Below are 22,948 nucleotides of genomic sequence, written 5' to 3' on the forward strand. Positions count from 1 at the left end.
TCACCAATGCCAGATTCTTCAGAGGGAATGAACAGAACAGGCAGTCATCGAGTGATCCATCCCCTGTTGGCTAATCCCAACTTCTGGCAGTCAGAGGTTAGGGACACCCAGAGCATGGGGTTGTATCCCTGATCATCTTGGCTAATAGCCATTGAAGACTATCCTCCATGAATTTATCTAACTCTTTTTTTGAATCCTGTTCTAGTTTTGGCCGTCATGACATCCCCTGGCATCAAGTTCTCCAGGTTGACTGTGTGTTATGTGAAGAAGTACTTCCTTTTGTTCATTTTAAATCTGTTGCCTAGAGATTTCATTGGATGACCCCTGGTTCTTGTGTTATGTGAAGAAGAAAATAACACTTCCTTATTCATTTTCTCCACAGCAGTCACGATTTTATAGACCTCTTTATATCCCCCCTTAATCATCTTTTTTCCAAGCTGAAAAGTCCCGGTCTTTTTTAATCTCTCCCCATATGGAAGCTGTTCCATACTCTTAATCATTTTTGTTGCCCTTCGATATACCTTTTCCAATTCTAATATATCTTTTTTGAGATAGGGCAACCAGAACTGCATGCAGTATTCAAGGTGTGGGCATACCAGGGCTTTATATAGTAATATATTTATATATTATGATATTTACTGTCATCTTATTGGTCTCTTTCGTAATGGTTCCTAACATTCTGTTAGCTTTTTTTGACTGTGCATTGAGTGGATGTTTTCAGAGAACTATCCACAAAGACTTCTTGAGTGGTAACAGCTAATTTAGATACCATCATTTTGTATGTATAGTTGAGATTATGTTTTTATGTGCATTACTTTGCATTTATCAACATTATATTTCATTATATTGCATTTTGTTGCCCAGTCATCCAGGTTTATGAGATCCCTTTGTAATTCTTCGCAGTCTGCTTTAGACTTAACTATGTTATGTAATTTTATATCATCTGCAAATTTTGTCTCCTCCCTGTTTATCCCTTTTTCCAGATTATTTATGAATATGTTGAACAGCACTGGTCCTAGTACAGATCCCTGGGGGGACCCCACTATTTACCTCTCTTCATTGTCAAAATTGACCATTTATTCCTATCCTTTGTTTCCTGTCTTTTAACCAGTTACCGATCCACGAGAGGACCTTCCTTCTTATTCCATGACAGCTTACTTTGCTTAAGAGCCTTTGGTGAGGGACCTTGTCAAAGGCTTTCTAAAACTCCAAGTATACTATATCCACTGGATCACCCTTGTCCACATGTTTGTTGACCCCCTCAAAGAATTGCAATAGATTGGTGAGACATGATTTCTCTTTACAACAGACATGTTGACTCTTCCTCAGCAAACAGTGTTCATCTGTCCTGTCCCTATTAAATACAACACTTGCTCAAGGAATTCCAAGTAACTCAGCTCCCTTGGAACCAGGTTCATCTCATTATGTTTCTCTGCACCATGCAAAGAGGATTCACCCTAATTACTTCAGTATTGCAGACTTCCTCCCTTGGGATTTCCACTGAGGAAGAATCGATTTAATTTGCACCAAGGAGAAAAGAGAGAGGATACTGTGTCCACCCACATGCTCTGGTCTCTGGCCAGCATTGTTCAGTTTTGGGGGCTATGCTGCTCCACTGCAGCCAGCCTGCTCCCCCCATCCTAGTGAAATTTCAATGAGGATTAATCATTTACGGCCAAGTTAGGGCCTACACTGCACAGTGGTGCAGGAAGGAAAAGGAAGAAAAAGACTAACCCCAATATGCTCCTCCCAGAACTTTTGGGTTTGGACTGCTAGGGGTAAAAAGGTGCTATGCACTTGCTACTCCACCCTGAGCGGGCAGGAGAGGAGATGGTGCCATGGCTCCATCAGCAATGTGCCATCCAGCTCAGCTGAGCCAATGTGTGAAAAGGTTAGTGATCTACCATGGGTAAAGGATGGAAGCAGTTAGTGTCCTCTGGAGCAAAGGGGGAACATGGACAGTGTGTGTCTTTCCCTGAGCTGCTATGGAACAGGCCACGTACATGCCAGTCCTTACATGGTGCAAACTGGGAAACCACAGCCTCATCCTTAATGCTTATGAAAGCACGTTCAGGCGTTTGGATAGAAGGTATCAGAGACGTGCTAAGTGTGATGATTATTCTCTACTCTTGCCCAAAGAGTGACATTTTTGGATTAGTATATTTAGAGCACTCTCCTCCACACTAAGCTCTAGCATTTAGCCATCACCTCGCTTGTGCATACAGGATGAAATTCACCCTTTCCAACACAGATCTTGAGCAAACAAGCTTGGTACAAGGAACTGAGAGCGATTTGGGAGGAGGATGGAATTCATCCTGCCAATTGGTGGGTACATTAACTAAGACATCCATTTGAAGTGCTTCCCTCTTGACCAGCCTCACTGGAGGTTATAGCCCATCTCTGCAGCATGGAATAGGAGTTCTCGTGCCCTTAACGTCCATAAATACCTTTTGGACATTAGGGGCAGGGAATTGCCATCATGCCACCTCTTTGAAAACTTCTGTGGTGTTCTGTGTCCGATGTGGAAGGTGTGAGCTTATTGCTCCCAAGTCAATGAATTATTCACCTCCTCTTTGTGAGATATTAAAACACCTTCCAAATACAGAATGTAAGAACTTATTTAGGATTCAGACAAATGAGACATTGGGTAAAATTTTATGCGGTCACCAAATTGCTTCAATACCATGACCCTAGACCTTTTGTCACTAAAATGGTTCATGGTAGTTGCCACAGCTTGTAAAATAAGTAAGTTATACACGCTTTCCATTCTGGTCATTATTCTGAATTTGGCTCATATTAGTTCACTGTGGTCATTCAGACCAGTCATGCTTTCTCTGTATGGCACTGCTTGTGAGTCTTGAACCTCTTCTGTAGAGCTGATTGACTTTTCACATTGCCGTTTTCAGACACCACACCAAGCTCCACCATCTCTGTCATAAGCTGTTTCTGCGATACCAACCCCTCCCCCCCGCCCCCCACAACAAAACCCACTTATTGTGGTTGACCTAATGATTAACTTCTTGAGCATGTAAGAAGCTGAGGCTTTTAATCATTTTAAAGCTGCTTACTTCTATTTAGGGCACTTGTGACGTGCAGCAGAACCACACTGGCACAACATAAATCCTACCCTTTGGTGTTTTTAGCGAAGGGCACTGAGACAGGCGGAATTACTGTCTGCTTTTGCTGAAACAAGATGAAGACACCACACACACTCGTGTAGAGAAGACTCAGATGCAGAGTGACCTTTTTGTCACATTAATGGACAAAAATTTGCAGTAGGAGACTTGATTCCCTCCCCCTCCCAGTAAACAATAAGTATTTGGTGCTGAAGTTTGTTTATCTATTAGATATTTTTAGGCCATTTGGCATCATAGTTACCTAAGCACCATGAAGGGAAGTTAACAGAAAGAATTCTAGTGTATTTATATAAAGGGAAAATATTTTTAAAATTCCTTATTAGAAGGAATAGAGCCAAACCCTTACTTCACTGGGAGTTGCAGTTGCTCATGATTGGACCCAAGCAATTTTAAGAACTTCTTCTGGTGCTACTGATCAGATGTTAATTTCTGTTGATTTTGCTTGCTCTGTGATATGTACATACAGACGCTTCTTTTCCCACCCCGATTTCTTTCATTTTGTATCTTTATCCACTCCTTCTCCTTCCCTGCCATTTTCTTTTGATAGTGTTGCTGCTCACAGGTCTGGGCAGAGCTGGCAGTTACTATGTGAGCTTGAGGCAGCTGACCTCCCAATCTAACATTGTTCAGGACTTCCCCAGATCAAATGCAGCCCCGAATTAATTGTGAGCCTTTGAGGAGTAGAATACAGGATGTGAAGATAGCAGCTGGCCCAGAAGAGAGTACTAGACCATCATCGTTCTTGTAGGATACCTGGGAAAATAGGGGCAGAACACAGCTTGGATAGGGAAGACCCTAAGGATTCAGGTTAGTCTGAGCTTCAGGTTAGTTATTTTCTCTGAACCAGTTCATCCATCACTAGTTCGGATACAGATAGGCAAGCATATATACTGTTACCTTTCACTATATTTCTCATAGCATTTGAAACTGACTGTCTATAGCCATTAAAGATTGCATCCTATGGCAGATTTTGCAGGATTAGGGTCCTGGTTGAAATTCCAATTCATACCTTCATTATTTATCTTCCCCTATAGTTTAACCTACATGAGTTAGTCTTCACTTTCACTTTTACAAACACCCAATCTTGCTGGAGCAGGATGGCTGCTGGGTTCCACGCCAGAGCTGGCTGTATTTCAGAGGCGCTGTGAAATGATTCTTTATCCCTACAATCCGTAAAACATTCTATGAGCCTTCTGAATGAAAGGAATATGGTCCATTGGGTAGTTTAATAAACTGGGGTAGACTAAACTTGCAAATGGAGCTATTTGTACTTTCACTGGTTAGCTGTAACTGAAGTACACACAGTTCAGTGGGTTCAAAAAGCCAACACTGACTTGGTTTCAGAAGCTTAGATCTGCAGCCCTCTGGCCACACTAATGGTATCCTGAACTGGTTCAGTTGCAATGTACTCTGCAAAGGTCCACTGATCAGGGCAGGGATTGAGCAGAGACAGCAGGACTCTCAGGAGTGGAGCAGCTTGGCTGGCAAACCTCCTGTACTTCCCGATTTGGTTCTCCTCTCTGCCTATTCCCAGCCATACACCCACATTTTGCATTGCACATCTTTACCTTCTGTAGAATATTCATTGTGTCAGGCAGAGGGGAGTCTACATATTATCATCTTTTTGTTACCCCTCCCCTGCAGACAATTTCCAACTGGAATGTTTACATTTTCTCTGCCTTCATAGGCAAAGTAAGCAGCACTCCCTCCATGGGCATTCTAGCTCCAATAGAGCAAACATGTCTCCCAGCATCTGAAATGGAACCACAAATGTGTCTCTTAGCTGAATAATGGAGAAAGCAAATTTCCATACTGGGTGCAAAGTCGCAAGGCAAATTTCACGCTCACAAACCTTGGAGGGACTACACGTAAGTGGATTCCTGTGTGTTCAGATCGTTCTTTCCAGCCTTCCAGAGGCATGAGCTCCTCTGCTAAAAGTAGGTCATACAGGAGTCCCTGTCAGCTTACCTTCTAGATCTACCTTAGAGTGAGCTCAGCTTGTCTTCTAACTGCCTATGCCAAATTGGGTGGTGACTTGGAGCATGACTTTGTTGACCCTGGCAGGGTAAACACTTCTGAGAAGACCCATCCAAGTGTAAACAAGAGCAGGCAGGGGACTTGTACAGAAATAGCACCTCAGGTCCTGGGATAATCCCTGCAGGGAGAAGAGAGGTCAAGCGGCAGAATGGACCACAGCAGCTTCAATACTAACAGGACACATTGAATTTCTGAAATCTTTATTATAACCTCTCATTTTAAAATATTACCTTATTGTTTGGGTTGGTTTGTTTTGTTATGTATGACTATGAAGTAGACAAGAAAGGCAAAGTTAATACCAATTGGCTGGGCTATACACAGGATCCTCTATTTTCACAAGTCTGTGGATATGGAACTAGTCACAGAAGCCTGGCTGCAGGATTTAAACTTTAATTATTAATAATAATGATGATACTTGTTAGCCCTGCTGGTCACAGATGTAAACTTCCTGATGTGTCCTGATGAAGTGTCATCTTTTTGAATCTGCAATATATCCTGAAATGGTGGCTCAGCAGAGACATAAGAAGTCCCCATTCATATCAATTGGGCTTTTACTCTGAAACCTAATGATAACTTAATATCAACACTGTTAACTATTCCACTGCTGATGCTGTCAGCAGAATCAGATAATGTTATCCTTTGCTGACCAAGGCAATGGTAAACTTTGGGAGTTATGAAACTAGTTGCCATCAAGAGTTGCTGAGACAGGGGAACTAGGAATTCAAGCACTCACTAAAATATTAAGCCACTTCTATCTCTGCTCTCAATGGAGAAAAGATGCTAGTGCTAAAGATCCCAGTGGTAAAAACAAGTTCATTTTTTCCTAGGGGAGAAAAGCCTCTGCTGCTCCATGCCTCATTTTCTCCCAACATCTTCTAGAAGGTAGTTATATATTATAAGTACATTGAACATTTGGGACAATATCAAATTTAAATACATTCCAAAACTTCTACAGAATATAATAGCAAATAACAAGGAAATATAATAACTCAGAACCGGAGATGCAGTGTGATCTGGTGGATAGGCAGAGCACTCAGGAGACCTGGGTTTGAGTCCCAGTTCTGCGACTGACCAGCTGATCAGACCTTGCACGAGTCACTTCACTCTCTGTTTTCCTTCCCACTCTTTCTCTGTCTTGACAATTTGGATTGTGAATTCTTTGGGTCAGGTACTGTTTGGAACTCTTTGTATGGCGTCTAGCACATTGGGGTCCAGATCTCAATGGCCACCTCTAGGAACTATTGTAATATAAATAATGATAACAGGAACACAGTACTTGTGTAGCCTAATTACACTAATGATTAACAAAAACCCATACATTTACTGTCATGATCAAAACCAGCTTAGACTTCCCAACTACTGACTGGGAGATATTGGAGTGTGAGGTGAAATAACTCCTATACACTGGCTCAACACCTCCCAGGAACTAGTAAGCATCATACAGGCTCATGCTCCAATGTGCATAAATCAGTTACAGATGCTTTAACTAGGAGAATTATTTAATAAGTTCGTCCCCTCCCCCAGAGGTATACAACAAGAACACTAAGTCATACGGTGTGCCAACTTTCTAATGCTGTTAATTGTGTCTTTGTCTCGGGTGCAACAGATTGGTCGCAACACATCCTGATTGCTTATAATGTGGGGAGTTATAACATCAGAAGAGGCCTTCTTCACAGGCGATGTGTGAGGCAAGGTATCAAATTTCCTAATGTAGCCATTCGCTATCCAGGATCACATCATAAATCATTCATTGCCCATCACTTGGGTCTTGCAGAACTGCTGGATAATTCTATCATACACCAATAGCTTTTAGGTATGGAGATTTAATATCTCTCTGACAATAGTAGAATCCAAATCTGTTGTATTTTACTACTACTATCACTTTAATTTAGGCAACAGTACCGATCCACTGAAAAAAATTCTGATCCCAGAAACCATCAGAAATAAATTACAGCAAAGCTTAAAACCTCACCAGATCAGTGAGTGAAAGAACATTTGGCATTTTAAAAAATGAGGTTCAAGTACTAGAGTAAGTCTGGCATCATGACACTGCAACATTGTGCTTCTGAAATATGTTAGACATTTCTAACTATGTGGGATATGACTTAGTACCAGCAAAAATGTGTTATCTTTATTTTTATTAGTCACAGAGCATTATAAAGCAGGGCAGAAGCCGGGGTCGCTTGCCTGGAGAAGTTTTCAGTATTGTGGTCCAGAGTTTGATACATTTGAAAGAGGTCTGAAAGAAATGGTACATCAGTGACATTTAGTGGCGCCTAGAAACTATCCATTGAATGCGTTAAGGTGTCACCAACAGGGTGAGGGTTAATATTGTTTTAATCTAATGATGAGTTCACAAGAATTCTGTTCTCCCTGTATTTTATTTATTTAGATTTAAATAATAAAAAGATGATTATGTAAGCCTCGAGGCACCCTAAAATGTAATTCGTAATTCAGTAAATCCCAGCACCATTCAAATAGTACTTTCAAACAGGAACTCAGCCAGTCAGCTAACTACAGAAACTCCTTTCCACCCCTTGATCATTGTGGGAAGCATACCCTCAGCACTCTCCTATGGAACACTCCACTGTTCTTCCAGCTCCAGTAGGTTAGACAAAGAAGGGCGATTCTACACAGCCTGCATCGAATGGCTCTGATTAGTTCATAGAAATCAGATTAAAAATATGGTGAAAGTGGCCTGTGCCAGGAGCCTTTCATTCATTCTGGCAAGCTCTTCCTTTAATGTCTCTCAGCAATGCAACTCACAGTGAGAGGCACGGGGGGCACTACATCATGCAACAAGAGACAGATTGCTGAAGGCTTTTGCATATCAAAGCCCTGGAGTACTGACATGTGCAGGAGAGTTAGTGCATTGGGCAGATGGTGCAAAGTCACTCAAACAAGCTTCCCCTTCAGGGCAAAGATGGTGGCTCCTCAAACAACCCATTGCTCTAAATAACGTCAGGGTCTTTGTTCTTGAGGGATCCATTTTAAAAGGTCCAGCGCTGCTGTTTGTGTTAGCACCTGTCTCCTCAGAGGGTCCTTTCCCCAGTAAGACAGTGTCAAGGTTTCACACACACACAAAAATGGGAGAGAAAATTACATCCCCCCCCTTTTTAGAAGGTTATTGATCACTGTTACAAGCCTCTGTAAAACTAAACTGAATAAAGTAATAAAAAATACAACACAGGCAACAATTCTCTCCCAACAAAAGCTGGACTAAAATGCCAGATGTTTGGCTGCCAACCTTTAGTGCAATCTTGATCAGACAACCATCTCCAACAATTTCAGTGTTCTAGTGTCATTCTTCTTATTCATTTTTTAAACTCCAGCAACGTCTTAGGCACTCAGCTGGATACAAAATGAAGAGATTTTATGCCCCAGAGAGCTAAAAGTCTAAGGGTATGTCTACCCTCCAGTTGGAGGTGTAATTTCCATCTTGGATAGACATACATACTCCAGGCCTGATTGAACTAACATGCTAAAAATAGCAATGAAGCCACGACTGCATGGACAGTGGGACAGGTTAGCCACTCCGGGTACAGTAGGAAGCCCAGGGAAAGGAATAACTTGGGGGCCTGATGCAAAGCCCATTGAAGTCAATAGACACACTGCCAATGACTTCAGTGACCTTTAGATCCGGCCCTTGAAGGGTTTTGCTTTGTTTTTCACAAGGGGCTCCCCAATTCCTTAGGCCCCTTTGGAAATCCCAGCTGTAATGTTTGGATTGGTTCACTTCTCAGAGACACATGGAAGAAGCACATTTTAATGAGGGACTTAAATACAGGAAGAGGGTGGGTTGGTGAATCACGGTTGGGAGACGTTCCTTGCAATTGGGGTGGGCTGTGGCAAAAGGCCTGGAGTCAGGGAATGGAGGAAACGAATGAGCCAGGGAGGTGGCATGGTTGGAAGAGCACAGGGAGATGAGATCAGAGATGAGGGCTGGCTTAGAGTTGCACGGGGCCATAAGGCGAGGGCAAATGGCATGATTCTCCACTCTCTTGCACCTTGTGCAGTCATTTACATCTGTGTAAAGTGGGTGTAAAACAGTTCCATTTTGATCTGGTAGTGTTTCACACCCATTTTACACAAGGTATAAGGCAGTGGAGAATCAAACTGAAGAAGTTTCAATTTGAGGCGGAGATTATATTATTACAGAGGTGACAAAGTGACTCTATAGCCAAAGTTCCATTAAGATTTGCATTTAAATCAGGGATCAAACTTCTTTGCTCTGTACAAAGATTATTATTTAGCTTCCTCAATTTTATTGCACTTATTTCTCAGTACAGAATCAATTTTATGAATGGATATTTACTAGTAATGTGGCTAGTTTAATTGATAAGCATTTAAAAATTACCCCTTTTTTGAATGAGTCCAAATCTTTCTTTTGATCCTTCTAGGAAAGATATCCCTGAAGTCTGAGAATTAAAAAATTGACTCAAGGATGACTCCAAAATCAAAGATATTGGCTGCTTTTCTTGATGTGCAGTTTTTTTGATATATGAACAATATAACCATTGCTACTGAGATTGCAACATTTCTTACATAGTATATTTTCATCTAATTAATTTCTCCAAGAACATTTTGCAGGGACAATAGTAGCATGTAATTCACCCTCACCAGTTATTTTTGACAGAGTTGTGCAGCGTACTTTTGTAAGGTAAGTCACCTATAATTAGGCTGTTAGAGAAAGCATTCTGAGGGCCGAGGTTTTGGTCTGAATGCACTTCACTGATGTAGTCACCAGAGCTGTGCAGAGGAGAAAAATCCCATTTTACAAAGGATTTTGAAATTTGGCTTCAAAATTTTCTACAAACAAAATTCTGAAAATAATTCACTTCAGACTAATCAAAATGTTTCATTTTGGTTTTGACTTTTTAAAAGTTTTATATTATAATATGAAATTTAAAAAATTGAAACAAAAAGTTGTTTCAAACGGAAAAAGTCCAAACAGTTAGTTCTGAAAAATGTTAATATGGGACATTTCAACATTGTTGGAACTTTCTGAAACAAAATTGTGGTGAAATTGATACGATTTAACAACACATTTCAATGTTGACAAGACGGCATTTTCCAAGTTTCTGAAGTTTTTCTGACCAGTTCTAGTAGTTCTCACCAGTGCAAACCCCCAGCGTGGATGTGCTGCACCGCATACAGCAGTGCTTGCAGAAATGTGGCTTAGCTTGGTTTCAAACTGGGGTAAGTTACATTGATGCAGCACAAGGGATTGACAAGAGGGGATGGAAAGGACAATTATACCAGGTACCCCGAGCCCAGGGCCTCCCAACATTTCTGTAACTGGGGTGCAAAGGAGGAGAATTGGGAGGGATGGGCCCCATTTGGGGCCCTAATACCAGGCCCCAAATGTATTTCATTGGGACTACCCAGCACAGCTACAATGGAGGTGAGGCTGGGAGCTTGGACAAGCGCAGTTATAATGCTATAGCTACACTGGGTCACAAAGCTCTAATACACAGACACCCTTAGTTACATGTGGCTAGTTACATAATTCAGCTCTTTACCGGCTGAGCGATGAGCAAGAACCTGCACTCTCACTTTTCTCCTGGATCATCGACAGCCTGCAAGAATGGGGGAGGCTGTCCTGCCCTTTTCTTAAAGACTGTAGAGAAGCGCTTTCTAAGGTGTACAGGACAGGCCTTCCTCTCTCAGCCCTATGGCAGACTTTGCCCATTGTTCTTGATCATTGTCTTCCCCGTCCTCCCTTTGTCTCCACCCCACTGCAGCCCTCTCTTATTTTCCACTAATACACTATCCAGTGTAGTCACATCAATCTGGGCACATACAGTTTTTGCAAGTATAAGAATTACACGTATAAAATGTTATTCATATAAAAATATATACATAGAACTAAGGTGATGACACTGGATTAGACAGTGGATGGGGTGCAGAAGGTGCCTTCCTGGGCTAGGGATTGATTGAGGGTCTCAGGAGCAGAGCTGTATGGGCAACAGGACTGGGGAAATTAAGGAGCCAGTGAAACAATCAGAGCTGCTCTGTTTAAATGTTATGCTCTCAGCAGAGAGCGCTTTAACTGCCACTCATGTTTTCTTAATCACTGCTTAAAGCTATACAAATTGCCAAGCTGCTGCTGCTGCTTCTCATGAAAAGGGGACAAATCTGGAGCTTGAGGGAAGAAGCTGGAGCACTGGTGAAAACTTTCACTATTGGGAATGCAACCTTTTAAACGGAGATATAAATATGTGACTAGCTTTGCAGCCTCTGTCTCCAGCCCAGGGTGCTTAGCCCCCAAATTTGATAATTTACATACATCTATTTAAAAAAAACTAGGAAATTCCTACACACAATCTTTGTTAATTCAGAGTTAACGTTGTTCCAGTGCATTTTCTCATGGAACTATAAACACTGAAAAGAAAATAATACTTCACAGCATCTCTCACACTTAACATAATGCAGGTCCCCAAGTCCATTGTCATTGTAATACCCAATCTCACCAGCACACTAATACGTGTAATTTCAGTTCAACGCCACCCTTGGTGCACACATTAAAGACATGAGAAATCACTCTACAATGCACAGCTTGTAACTACATCATCTGTAATGTTCTAACTGAGCATCAAGAGCACATTTGGAGAGGCGAGTGGGAGGAGGAGACTGACTACATGACATTTAGAGACAAACTGATATGACACTGACATCTCTTGGAAAAGCGCCGTTTCTTATTTGAAAAACAGTTTAGATTGAGTGCCACATGGATGGCAAGATTTAAAATTAGACTTACAAGTCTTCATCAAGGGAGAATTTAATTGCAGTGTTCAATCAGTCCACAAAATCCTACAATGACAATTTAAGCAGACAAAGTAATTCAAAACAAATCTTGAGACGTCTAAGAAGATAAAGTCCTTCTTTGGCTGAATCACTTGGTGATGATACACTCCACACAGCTTATTTTCTCCTGTTCCATTATTTAGTGTTCTCATTGTAATACTCTCGAATCCCAATTTCCATGACATCTTCCTGTTTATTTTTTTAACAGTAGAAATGTGTCCAGAAGAATAACGACTCCCGTGATGTGCCCTGTCTCACCTGAAATGTACTGCAAGCAGGCGGTAGATCTGACTTGAGAGGGACAGACACATAAAGCTCCTCACATTTAAAACACCTGATTTGCCCTTTATTAGCATGCTTTAAAAGTGCATAACTATTGACTTCCAAAGAATACGAGACATGAAGAGAAACGATGTCTACAGTAAAAGCTGAAATGCTCTCCAGCACCTATAAAAACAAACTATCCTTAGTAGAAAACTTTATACTCTGAGTGTACTTGTTTGAGAGGTATTTCCCTCATATTAGCTCAGGGTATGATCTTCAAACTAAGCCGCATTAGACCCATTCTTTTCTTGGATAGGAGACCTTTGTGGAGTCTTCACTTACTAAGGAAAAATATAATATAAATATATTTTAATTAGCTACAAGTTTGAAAGAGTCTGCAACTCATTTAACCTTGACTTCAGCAGGCCCCTGAAAGACTTGACCTGCCTGAACCATTACTTTGAAGCCACCTCATTGGAAACATGCAGAATTCTGCTAACATCCATTCTGTACAGAGCCCTGTACAAAGCAATGCTTTTAGCAGTGTTTCATTGCTCCGTCTCAATTCAAATATCAAAGGTAATGGTCATTTCACACTTAACATTATATTTATGCCCATGTTAAGATCCCTGTCACAGCAGAGCAAAGGGACCATAGCGTAAATGAAAATCAAGCCCTATTATGTTTAATCTCTTAAAGTAACAAAAAAGCATACAAGTCACATTACAATTTATGTAGTACAACATAAGAACATAAGAAAGGCCGTACTGGGTCAGATCAAAGGTCCATCTAGCCCAGTATCCTGTCTACCGACAGTGGCCAATGCCAGGTGCCCCAGAGGGAGTGAACCTAACAGGCAATGATCAAGTGATCTCTCTCCTGCCATCCATCTCCACCCTCTGACAGAGGCTAGGGACACCATTCCATACCCGTCCTGGCTAATAGCCATTAATGGACTTAACCACCATGAATTTATCCAGTTCTCTTTTAAACTCTGTTATAGTCCTAGCCTTCACAACCTCCTCAGGTAAGGAGTTCCACAAGTTGACTGTGCGCTGCGTGAAGAAGAACTTGAATGCAGGCATTCACTTTTAATGTCCCAGATTAAACAAGGAAAGCCTAGCAATTGATAAAACTGCCCTTGTAATGAGCCCTGGTTCAGCAACGCACTTAAGCCCGTGCTTAAGTCCCACTGAAGTCAAGTCCCTTCTGACTAGAGATAGATGCAAGCATATGCTTAAGTGCTTTGCTAATCAGGACAATAAATGGCACCTGATGTGAGCCCTTTATTTAAATATGCTTGTAATCCAAGAGAGAGACACTGAATGACTATTGTCTTGATGTAGCAAACATTGTGGGAAGAGAGGATACCTAGCTAACATTAATGGTTGGAAACTTCCTTCTAAAAGTATCTCCCAATACATTTCAATATGCTAATGGCCATGCATAAGAGGTGCACTAGTATACTTAACAAGGGAAATTGTGCTCCCTTCAGTTTATATTCATATATTGTGTTATAGGAAGAATAGTTCTGTTCTTTTGTTAAATGTTAAGCATTCATCCCCTGCTTCTGACCAGCTGAGTTATTCCTAGTTTGGTTAAATGATTGATCTTTAGAAACCTCCCACAACAGGAGGAAAAAAATCAGAGGAAAATCCTTTTCAGTCTGCTGAGTTTTATTAGATGAACAACTTTCACGTGACACATTAGTTTCCATCTTTTATTCATCAACTAGTAATAAGCAGCTGGAACAAAAGAGAAAGGCAGGGAGATGACAATACAAAAAATGTTCTTCTACCACCCACACCCTTGTGTATGAATATAGATTAGCAGTTCTCAACCTTATAGAGCTAGAGAGAGAGAGAGAGTCATTTTGCCCTTGAATGGAGTCAGAGAGAGCTACAAAGTGATTGCAGTGTGGAATCCTGGCATCATATTATTTAATGTCTGCATCATTGCCACCCATCATCATCCCATATTGATGCAACGTCATGCCACTAACAGCAAACTTCAGCATCAGGATGTCACTGGGATGCATTTTGTGGGAAGGGGGAGTTGTGTTTCTCCTCTTTCCCACTCTGTTTGGAGTACTGTGTAGGGGTCGGTGGCCCGTGTCTGTTTGGCCAGCACTGTTTTGTCACAGGTGGCATGATGAGCACTCTTGTAGATCCGCACTCTACTTGCTTTGCCTAAGAAAAAGCAGTGAAGAGACCGGAGGTCAACCAGTGGATTCCGCAAGAGCTCCATGCAGGGCCCCGACTACAGCACGAGGCTGTGGACACACAGATGAATCATCTGTGAATAGTACATTTTGTACTTGGACTATTTATGTGACAAAAATTATTGGTAGCATCAACACTATTCAAATAAAATGCAGTCATGGACAAAAAAGCAACAACTAAGTGACCCTTCCAAAGAGGAAAAGAGTCAAAACCTATGCAGTTGTACAGGAAATCTAAAGACAGACTCATCGCCTGTCGCCTGGTAAGAGGATGTTTTCCCCTCAAATCCTAATGTTTAATAAAACAGGCCACCAGATTAAAGAGGGAATTACTGCTAAAAAGAACAATCAAGGGCACTGGAGGACTCTCTCTGTGACACACGCTTCTTTCTTTTGCTCCAGGTTATTTAGTATTTTTATTTCTCTACTTATCCTTACACTCAGTTTGAGGCCTCAGACATTCCAAGAGACATGTTTTTCTTAATTCAGGTTTTTCTGAATAAGATGATTTGCTTTTCAAAAGAAAAATCACTCTAAAAACAGAAACTAAAATTAGACTTACCTTTACTGCCTTCTCTCTCACTTTTCTGGCTTTTTCAAGCATTGTCCCTGACCAGCTTTGAAATTATACAAGAGATGTTACTGGTATTTTGTCTGCTGAAGATTCTTGAGTGCTACATATGAAAGCTTTTCCTGAACATACACTAGCATATGCAAAGACTTTATTTTCATTCCCATATTTTTAAATGAACGGGAAGCAGTAGGTAACTTATTAATCTTTAAATGTTTATTTATAAAATATTAGTGAATTACATAATGGGGAAGGATATTGGATTGACAGCTCTGAAGACTGAAAGGGCATGTTTTCTCATTTACACTAAGGCCTTTTTATACCGCTCTGGGAGTGCCTTTAAAGTGGAAATAAATCATATTAAATGTAATTTACGCCCACCTTAAGGCCCCTTTTTTTTCCCTGTTGCTGATCTCTGTGCTTTTACTTTCCTTCTTTCATCCATCAGAGCAATTATTTCATTTGTTCTAGACAAGCTTTTATTAGCTATTAACCTCTTACAAAAACACAAAGATTGACAACAGAAAACGAAGACTAAATAAAATAAAGAATAAATGCATAAATCTGAATGGCTGAATGAGAAACGCAAAGAAATTGAACAATTGGATAAATAGAACAAACAAAGTGAGATGTATCAAAAGAAAATAGTCTTCAATTACAGATGACAGGTGACCAATATGACAAAAACTGACAACTGACAATGCATAGTCCCTAAAGACAAGAACAAGAGATAGCGAGACTATATCCAGGAACGATATGGTCATAATAGACCTGAAAAACCTCCACTAGATATTAATCAAGTAAGCCCACCAATAATGGATGAAGAAATCATGGCAGCAATAGAGAAACTTCTGAATGGAAAAACGCTGAATTGTGATGGAATACCAGCTGAATTGTTAAAAGGCATAAACAATGAAGACTTGAAAGCTTTGTTAAAGAAGACAGGAGACTTTTCAGAAGACTTTATAATCTATAACAGTGTTCATTTTGGGGATTTGGATACACAGTTTGGTTGTAAAGACTACAGAACAATCAGGCTACTATCACATGCCTCAAAAAAACATGGTGAGTTGTTGAAGATACAATATAAGGAAAGGTTTCAGAGTAGCAGCCATGTTAGTCTGTATCCGCAAAAAGAACAGGAGTACTTGTGGCACCTTAGAGACTAACAAATTTATTTATTTATAAGGAAAGATTGGTAAGGAAATAAGCAAACAACCTTAGGGCCTCAAATATGAAATAAACATCATTATGAACCTGAAGCTCATACCAGAAAGATCAGCTGAAATGGTGAAAACAATACACTCGTGTTTTATTGACTTCCAAAAAGCATTTGACAGAATCTACCACTACAAATTGCTCAACATAATAATGTCTGTAGGGATTGCTGGATATGAACTCCAAGTAATACAACAATTATACTGGAATCAGAAGGCAATGATAATGGAGATGAAAATGAAAATCTATAGTGATCAAGAGAGGACTGAGACAAGATTGTATAGTGTCACCAACTTTATTCAACATTTATAGCAAGTGATTGATTAAATTAATTGAAGAAACAGAAGAAGATATTAAGATGAATGGAAAGATGAGTGAATAACTGTGATGAAGTGGGGATTTGTTATGTTGTATGTGAGCCTATGTGAGTCTGACTGTTTTGCATGAATGCTCTGTCTGCCTCCGTTTCCCTGTGTATTGCACCAATGTCTAGGTGGTGGGAATAAGCATGTGTGACCTTTGTGGGGGTTGCTCCAGCTACCTGCATGGATGCTATGGCCGCCCCTTTGTAACCTGAGACCCAGGAGGGGGATGTGACAAGGTGACTCTTGGCCTGGGAAGCGAGACAAAGGCCAGAGGAGGAGCAACGGGCAGGGCAGGGGCCAGGCAACTGGAAACGAGTCAGTCATGGCTGGCTTGGAGCTCGGGCGAGGACCAGAGCCCTGGCTCTGGGCTCCCCTCCCCCCAAGATGGACTTGGCTGAAAGTCACTGATTTCTGTGCTAACAAGTTTTGTCCTACGCTGTGTTCCTGTCGACTAATAAACCTTCTGTTTTACCGGCTGGCTGAAAGTCACGTCTGACTGCGGAGTTGGGGTGTAGGGCCCTCTGGCTTTGCCAGGAGCCCTGCCTGGGCAGACTCGCTGTGGGAAGCACACGGTGTGGAAGAGGATGCTGAATGCTCTGAGGTCAGACCCAGGAAGGTTGAAGGTGTGTAAGCTTCTTGCCCTGGAGACAGTATGCTCAGAGAGAGGAGGCATGCTCCCCCAGAGTCCTGACTGGTTTCGTAGGGAGTAGTTCCAGAGCATTGCCCCAGTGACTCCGTGACAATAACATTCACTATGCATATGACAGTGCTGTTGGCTGAGGCAGAAGAAGGTCTGATGAAGTTAGTGGAGATTATATATGAATATAACAAAGACTCCATACATCTGAAGAAGTGGATTTTTTACCCACGAAAGCTTATGCCCAAATAAATCTATTAATCTTTAAGGTGCCATCTGCCTCCTCGTTGTTTTTATAACAAATACTATGGTCTAAAGTTGAATGCGGACAAGATAAAAACTATGGTGGTATGCAAGGATCCTTGGAAAATATGCAAGATTCCAGTAAACTATCCATACAGCTAGTGAGAAATTATTGCTACTTCTGAAGCATCATTGCAGAAGATGGAATATTGGATACTGAGGTCAGCACCAGACTAGCAAGAGTGAAAGAGACATTCTGAAAGAATAAACATCTGATGAGAAGGGACATAAATCTGAATACTAAATTCTAACATTTATAAAACTTACATTTGGTTTATGTTAAATTACAACTGTGAAACATGGTCATTCAAACAATTGATAATACAGAAACTACAATCCTTTGAATTATGGTGTTATGCAAGAATTCCGAAAATTCATGGATAGACTGTTTGCAGTGTTGTTGTAGCTCTGTTCATCCCAGGATACAGGAGAGTCAAAGTGCATGAGGTAATATCGTTGATTGGACCAACTTCTGTTGGTGAAAGCAGCAAGCTTTTGAGCTCCACAGAATTCTTCTTCAGGTCATGGATAGACTGTGCAACCAACAAAAAGATATTGGAGATGATTGGAACTTAGCAAATGCTAGCCAGAAATCTTATCCAAAGGAAGATTTTATTTGCAGGGCACATTTTAAAAAGTTCAGCAGGCAATGCATGTTTACGAGCTCTGTAAGCGAAAGTTGATGGCAGAACATGAGGAAGAAAAAGATCTTGGACAGACAATGTGGTATCCTGGGTGAATCAAATGGATTATTCATCCACAAAGAGATTAACAGAGGATCGTTCGGAATGGGCAACCATGGTTGGTAATCTCCAGTAATGGAGAGGCCACATAAGAAGAAGGCCTTTTACACTGCCTAAGTGGTATAAAGGGGCCTCAGGGTAAATGAGAATCTGGCTCAAGGTGTCTACAGACTCTCTGCCTCCCCAATATGTCTCAAGTTTATTCTGGAGGGATCATCTTAATGTGAGAGGGGGATATTCTGTCTCCATGACCATTCAATCCTTAGGGTATGTTCTGGTGTGGACTGAGATCGTCAGACCTTTAGTCCCACTCACATGTTTTTTTTTTTTTTTATCCTGTTACCTACAGATGATTTTTTTAAATTAGATTTTGTAAAATGCAGACCATTCAAATTGTTGTGGAGCATACATACATACATAAAAAACAACACCATGCTCAATTAGCCAACTGAAAAACATCCATTGGGCTGTGTTGGCCAATCAAACACAGGTCCTCTGCCCTAGAGAACCCCTGACTTCAAAGAGAAAGAAGTAACTGTCAGTCCAGGACAAAGGTGTACCCCTACTTCCATGCCCAATCTCCAAGTACCATTCCAAAATCCAGATCCTATTGCCAGTCCTCTAAAGCAGTCACGTGCCTTGGGTTTCCATCATTTTTGAACACTGATTATCTATGTCACAGCCTTGGCAACACTTCCTTACATTAAACATCTCCAGCTTTCACACCATGAGTTTGAAATTGCCCTTCATCTTCTCTCAGATTATGGCCCACAGTAATGTTTTGCTCTGGTGTTTATCTGTAGATTCTCTTTTCTTTTCTATCATCATTCACCATCTAAACCAATCTGCATCTCTATCCTGTTAGATAAAAGTACAGTAGGTATATTGCAATTACAATCCTATGAAGGTATCTTATTTAGGACCATCATGCTTGGATTCATGAAGTTTCCTCTTCCTCCTTCCATCTCTAGGATGTGATCCACCCCCACCCACTCTGTGAAGGTGTCAATGTGTTTGGCCTACTCAAAAATTGCAGATGTTGTTGGAGCTACCAGAGGCATAAACCATCTGCATGGAGGTTTTGTTCCTCAATTTACCCATCTGGCTTCATGGCACCACAGGGTCTGATAAAATCCCTGTGGGTGGGTTCACATATTAGAGGAGGAATCCAGCAAGTTAACATTGACTAAAGACATGTGAATTTTGCAGGTGATGGAATCTTTGCATTAGAGATTGATTCACCAGGAACCAGGCCCAGCATCTTCAGATCCCTGGCGCCTGAACCCAGTGGAATACCTACTGGTAGGCAGCCAAAGAATTTGGAGAAGGGAGGAGGGGAAAAACATGTCACAAAGTAAGCACTCCCTCATACTATGCATCTGCAGCCTTGGTTTCTGGTTCCCTCCACTCAGGGAAGATGAGGGAAGATGTGGGGCTCAGCTATTTCAGCAAATGAGAACCTAAAAATAATGGCCTACAATTGACTGTAATCGTATTAGTTTGCTTTGCATTTAGATTTCTCTATGGCTGCCTTTCAGAAAGGCTCATCTATCCACTGCAATGCAGATCTTTAGACTTGCCAATTGCAATTTTGTCATCATATAAATAAATAGTAATTGTAATCAGACGCTTATCTTGCTACCATAGAGCCTAAAGTTACGCTTTCCCTTTTCCCTTTGTAGCAGAGGCCTCAGAAGTGCTAGAAATGACATAGAGTAAAAGAGAACTTCAAAATAAAAAAACAAAGTTCCAGGATCATCACAACTCAGATTTTATTCAACAGCAAAGTTGAAAGAAATATTGGATATTTTTTCCTCCCCGGACAAATGTTTCCAATGGATATTAAAAATAAAAACATCATCTCTAAATAAACTCACAATGTAATTATTTTTCATTAAATATATTTGTTTGGCCAAAGAACAAAACCAAAAAAGTTAGAACCCGTTGTACAAAAACAAAAAATAAATCCCTTGCAAACTTGTAACACTGTAACAATGATGATGCCGATTCAGATGTCTCACCATTTTCATTAATCTGTGGAAACTATTATTTTACTTTGAACCAAAAAAGAAAAAACCTTGGATAGCATTAAGCCAATTTTAGAGGCAATTGAGGCTTAGAATAGCTACAGGGAGAGAACAGAACGAGTGCCTTCATTCACAATTTGTGCTAGTAATTTGGGAGAAATATGGGGCTATTTAAGAGACGGCAGAAAAAGAAGTTAGAAGCATTGCAGTGTTATAGTGCACAGTACAGCGAAAACCTGCAAATGACTCATTCTAGGAAACTAACTCTAGCAGAGCACGGAGGATGGAGACACTGTTGCCAATGTAAAGGATAATGACGGTGATGATGGTGCAGAAGTTTAAGCAGTTAATACTTTTCATCTTTTTTTGGAATCAGTTGTGAGCCGACGCTTGGGATGGGCTGGGAAAATCTCGCTCTCTCCACCTTCCACTTACAGTAGCTACTTCTCCTCTCTACCTCGCAACTTCCAGATAAAGCACCTGCTAGTGCCAGGTTTGGTTTCGTAGGCATACAGTTTGGAAGCATCATATTTTATTTAGAATGCCTATTCCAGCATTAAAAATTTAAAAGTTCCTCTGATGGACGCTGCTTAGTGGTCTTCACGTTAGCCACATCCAATGGACTGCAATTAGAAGTTAATTAAAGCAATGTAGTTTTTGGCTAGCAATGGGGGAGATGGGATATGGGGAAAGGAACAGATGTAGGGAATGGAAAGAAAAGTGAGTGCTTTAACTACAGTCCATAATCCAAGGTGTGCATAGAGAAGGTGGGCTTCTCTCTCTCTTTGTTTAATCTTTCCAGTTATAATATTTCCAGTTTAAATGCGAGTTTCAGTGGGCAGTTTCAGTTACAGTCATAAACAAAATCATAGTTGCTGGGCTCCTTTGGAATTGGTGGGGGAGCATCAGGAATCTGTATATTCTCTAAGTCGAGGAGACGCAGCTTTATCTCCATGCTGAGCAGTGTGTCCAAGTCATTTCGTGTCAGGTCACTCATCATATCCTTCCCAAGGAGGGCATTCAATCCATCGGTCCAGATACAGTACTGCCATGGAAGACAAGAACCTCCATTAAGTCCAGACCTAACCTACTTTCCCATGCAAACAAATCAGTTAGTGGGGAATTTATGGTTAAAGCTCTGCGCAGATATAAAAATGTGGATCTGCATCCGCCAGAATCAACCTGCAATCCATCCCACGATCTGCTAGCCATCCTTTACCTGTATCCACGTCAGCAAGCCTTCTCAAGGACTAGCGACAGAGGGTGCGGGAGAAGGGAGCGAGTGGGGGTGCGGGGTCTTGCAGGGAAGAGGCAGCGCAAGGGTGGGGACTGGGAGTAATGGGCTTTTGGGGGGGGGACTCAAGGAGAAGGGGTGGTGCAGAGGGGTGGGGAGGCTGGGGGCCTGGGCAATCGCATCGTGTGCTGCTCCCGGGTGCTCATGAGCGACGGCACATGGCAGCAGCAGTGCGTGTTGCATCGCAGTGAGTCGGAGGGGTGAGGCGCCGGGGCCCTGCCTGCTCCAATCCCCATGGTCGGGGGTGGGCCTTGCTGCCCAGGAGCCGGCAAAGTTGAAGGTAAAAACAGAGGAGAATATTTAGGAAAAGATTACAAGGCCTCTGTTAGTTCATTAGAAGATGGCAGTAGTCATATGCTGCATTTTCCGGTGGAGGTGACTGAAATATTTACTAATTTCCATGACAATTCGCCCCTAAGAGCCAACATGGACTATAATTAAATTGTTGCAGAATTTATGGCAGAAAGAACCCAACATGTGTCCAATCTAGAGGTTGAAGAGGACTACGTCTTATCTAAAACAATCACTCTTAACAGTAGCTGAAGCTTTGGGAGCTCTAGAAACGTTATTGTTAACTTCTCTTAACTGAAGATTTTCCATCAAATCACTTCCTGGAACGAAAAAGCTTCTAAGTGACATTGAAAAATTAATCCTCAGGAAAAGCCAAATGAGCTTCTATCAGAATTAACATCTGTTTGAAAGGTTTTAGCCAGAATTTCAAATGTGAAAGCTGCATACCTAATGCACTTTAGTTGTCCTTTCTTGTGCTAAGCATCCTTCTAAGTTTATGTCTGGAAATCCCAAATACTTTGAGACAATTATTTGTGATGCTTCCACCTTCAATTTGGAAATTGACCATTATCTTCCAAGGTGTATGCTTCTTTGGGGGTTGGCTGTTTTGTTTTGCTTTTTTATTTGCACCACTGGCTCACAGAGCTGTCACATCCCACACCATGGATACAGCAGAATGTATAGTGTGTTATGTACCGGGGCATGCTTAACAACATTAAACTGAGAATGGGGGGATGTGCCATTCAGTAACATAAAAGGCCAATGTGTTTGTATCCATAAACTCCACTGATGGTATGGGAGTGCGGTCAAGACTAGCTGATGATGCCTGTTGGTGTTTAACAGTCTTGATAGTACAGGCCAGGGATGTTATGCTGAGGTTAACTTGATTATTCTGTAATCTTGTATGAATGGATTATTGGTCACACAGGAGAACATTGAAGTTTTATTTGTATTCACTTGGGAGAATTACCTACTTTCCAGTGATTAAGGTAGATTGAATTAAGAAGAGGAGCTCTTACCACACCAGAAAAGG

The 22,948-nt window shown here is 41.2% G+C and overlaps 1 protein-coding gene across 5 annotated transcripts in view; it reads right to left on the reverse strand.

Moving 5' to 3' along the window:
• Positions 1-20,058: 20,058 nt before the first annotated feature.
• Positions 20,059-22,948, reverse strand: part of ELMO1 (engulfment and cell motility 1) — a 471,086-nt gene continuing 468,196 nt past the window's right edge. For all 5 annotated transcript variants that reach the window (XM_005287366.4, XM_065587209.1, XM_042860355.2 and 2 more), the window contains one exon: positions 20,059-21,375. In XM_005287366.4, coding sequence (XP_005287423.1) covers positions 21,175-21,375 — 201 coding nt within the window. In that variant the 3' untranslated portion in view covers positions 20,059-21,174. The remainder of the gene's footprint in view (positions 21,376-22,948) is intronic.

Source organism: Chrysemys picta, chromosome 2 (assembly GCF_011386835.1).
Source record: "Chrysemys picta bellii isolate R12L10 chromosome 2, ASM1138683v2, whole genome shotgun sequence".
NCBI lineage: Eukaryota > Metazoa > Chordata > Testudines > Emydidae > Chrysemys > Chrysemys picta.